Genomic DNA, 2,286 nt, shown 5'->3' with positions numbered 1-2,286 from the left:
AGTTGTATTCAATGCAAGAAAGCAATGTATACTATTTTGGAATGTATGGAGATTGTTAAATCAAAATTGGATGCTGAACAAAAAGTCATTTTTAAAAGGGCAGAAAAAAAATTAGCCAAAACTATTTTAAAATTATTACCTGAACATATAAATGATGCTTTTGATGTAAAATGTTTAACAGCGATATTAAAAATAACTTTTCAAACTGGAAAAGTTACTGACACTTTAAAAAGATTAACTGAAGCAACTCTCAAAAATATACTCACGGCAAGTAATATGTGAAAGCAATTATATTTTTTTAATGTGATATTTTTGCAATTTACGTATTGCATTTAGGCGGAGAATATTAAAAAATAATTTTCTTTTACACAGGCAAGAGAAAATTTAAACGATACAAATAATAAGTTATTGCAACAAAGTGTGCAATTGTCTATCATTATTTTACAGCATCGAAAAATGTTTGAAATTCAAGATATGATCATCAACTTGTGGTTTATAACGTTGAAGCATCCTTATAAGAATTTGATCGAACACTTATTAACATCTACTGGATTGAAAGAGTTTTACGAATTCTTAAGACTGTTGCATGATCAAACGGTAATATCTTGTGATTAATCTATATGTATTTCTTATTAATATGTTCTTATTAATATACATATGTAGTAATTAATATTTATGCATATTTAAAATTGATTCCTTGTTTTTACAGATCAATAGCTTGTCACAAAAAGATGAAGCAGTATGGACAAATATATTTGTCATTTGGAGCAATATAATTAAAATAGATATGAATGTCAAACGTAATAAAGTGCGTTTGAGTGCGATCAACAATCTGTTAGAAACTATATTAACATTAGATGTACCACACAGATATTGGTCAGGGCTATTGCATTTATCTCACGATATAATCAGTACTAAACATTTACTTATTCCTGACATTACGGTCGATCTTATTATACTGATCAGTTTAAAGTCATTTGACGAAGCGAATGTATCATCGTGCGAACACGTACTTGCTGTATGCAGAGCATTGATGAAAGTCAAAACTGATTTGATAACAGACAGATTACCTAATTTATTATTATTATACAGACGCACGATAAACGTCGTTGTTCATTCATCGAGAAACGTAGCCGATAAATTCAACGAGCATCGATTTAGATGTTATGCGCTCGATATCACAAAGTAAATTCAATTAATTAAAAAATATTCAACATATCAATAGCCGATCAAATACCGATATGATCAATATTTTAAAATTTATTTATTAAAAGAATTGATTTGAAAGTAATAGACATTTTCTTTCAGATTGACAAACATGCTAGTAAAATTGAAAAAAGCTATGGTCCGATTAAGTCCTTATATTATCGCTGATCTCTTGCAATTAATTGTGGAAAGCACTATACCATCTTATGTTAAGGTAACATCTTTACAAGTCCGACAAACTGAATCAGCGCGCACTTTATAAAATTGTAAATCTGCATATAAATATTAATGTTATTAATTAAGTAAGCTCTGCTTTGGCCGAAAGTACTAAGATACTTTCCCTTGTTTGATATCTTCTAATTATTATCTTAATAGATTGTTTTTAAATACGACAAAGAAAGCCATGATCGGTCAAAGTTAGATGTTTCGAATTATGTATTCTTTATTAAATCAGTTTATTCCAGATATGATTGCGCGCCGATAACTTTCGGACTTTCAGGAAGATTGTTTTTAATTACTTTTATCATTACTGTTGCAGATAGCTTTGCACGAATCTTTGTGTCAATTAATTAGCATCTGTGATCAGCATGGACTCACTTTTTTATCTCGTACATTACCAACATCATTACAGGAAGTTTTCAAAGTACAGTTAAATACATTCAAAAAGTTTTATAAATATTCTGGTAAGATTTAAGTATCTCTCTTAATTGAGTTTAAGAAGCCTATCTAATTTCTTTAAAGAAAAAATTAAAAGGATGCAAAGAAGGACATTCCGTGTCTAATCGTATAATTAATTTTATATATAAATATATGTTTTGGATACAAAATATATATTTATATATAAAATATATATTTCTGAAAAATAATGTGAATTATTTATATATCCTCTATAATTTTGATAAATTAATTACATAAAATAATGAGACAATCTAACATGTAAGCATAAATTGGAGAAAAAGGACATAAAAAATACTTGTAATATTAGGTTTGTTCGCGTTGCTTGCACTTTTTTCGTTCAACATCTTCGTTTTCTCTCTTTTCAACGCCTAAATATATATCTATCCCATTTTAAGTGCAAAA

At 28.0% G+C, this 2,286-nt stretch overlaps 1 protein-coding gene across 1 annotated transcript; it reads left to right on the top strand.

The window, feature by feature from the left end:
* The first annotated feature begins 377 nt into the window (after positions 1-377).
* LOC108721087 (uncharacterized) lies at positions 378-1,943 on the top strand. The gene is made up of 4 exons (XM_018445434.1): positions 378-597; positions 710-1,185; positions 1,309-1,420; positions 1,745-1,943. Exons 1-4 carry the CDS (start codon positions 457-459, stop codon positions 1,898-1,900), a joined length of 885 nt encoding a protein of 294 aa, XP_018300936.1. The 5' UTR covers positions 378-456; the 3' UTR covers positions 1,901-1,943.
* The last annotated feature ends 343 nt before the right edge of the window (positions 1,944-2,286 follow it).

The sequence above is a fragment of the Mycetomoellerius zeteki genome, unplaced genomic scaffold (genome assembly GCF_001594055.1).
Source record: "Mycetomoellerius zeteki isolate Tzet28-1 unplaced genomic scaffold, Tzet1.0 scaffold104, whole genome shotgun sequence".
Lineage (NCBI taxonomy): Eukaryota > Metazoa > Arthropoda > Insecta > Hymenoptera > Formicidae > Mycetomoellerius > Mycetomoellerius zeteki.
The sequence above is the reverse complement of the archived record's forward strand: the minus strand, read 5'-3'. Positions and strand labels throughout refer to the sequence as shown.

Bases quoted from the DNA above. Each gene is read 5' to 3' on its own strand.
- LOC108721087 (XM_018445434.1), top strand. From the start codon at position 457: ATGTTTGAAATTCAAGATATGATCATCAACTTGTGGTTTATAACGTTG. The intron at 598-709 runs GTAATATCTTGT...TTGTTTTTACAG, and splicing joins GACTGTTGCATGATCAAACG to ATCAATAGCTTGTCACAAAA. The intron at 1,186-1,308 runs GTAAATTCAATT...ATTTTCTTTCAG, and splicing joins TATGCGCTCGATATCACAAA to ATTGACAAACATGCTAGTAA.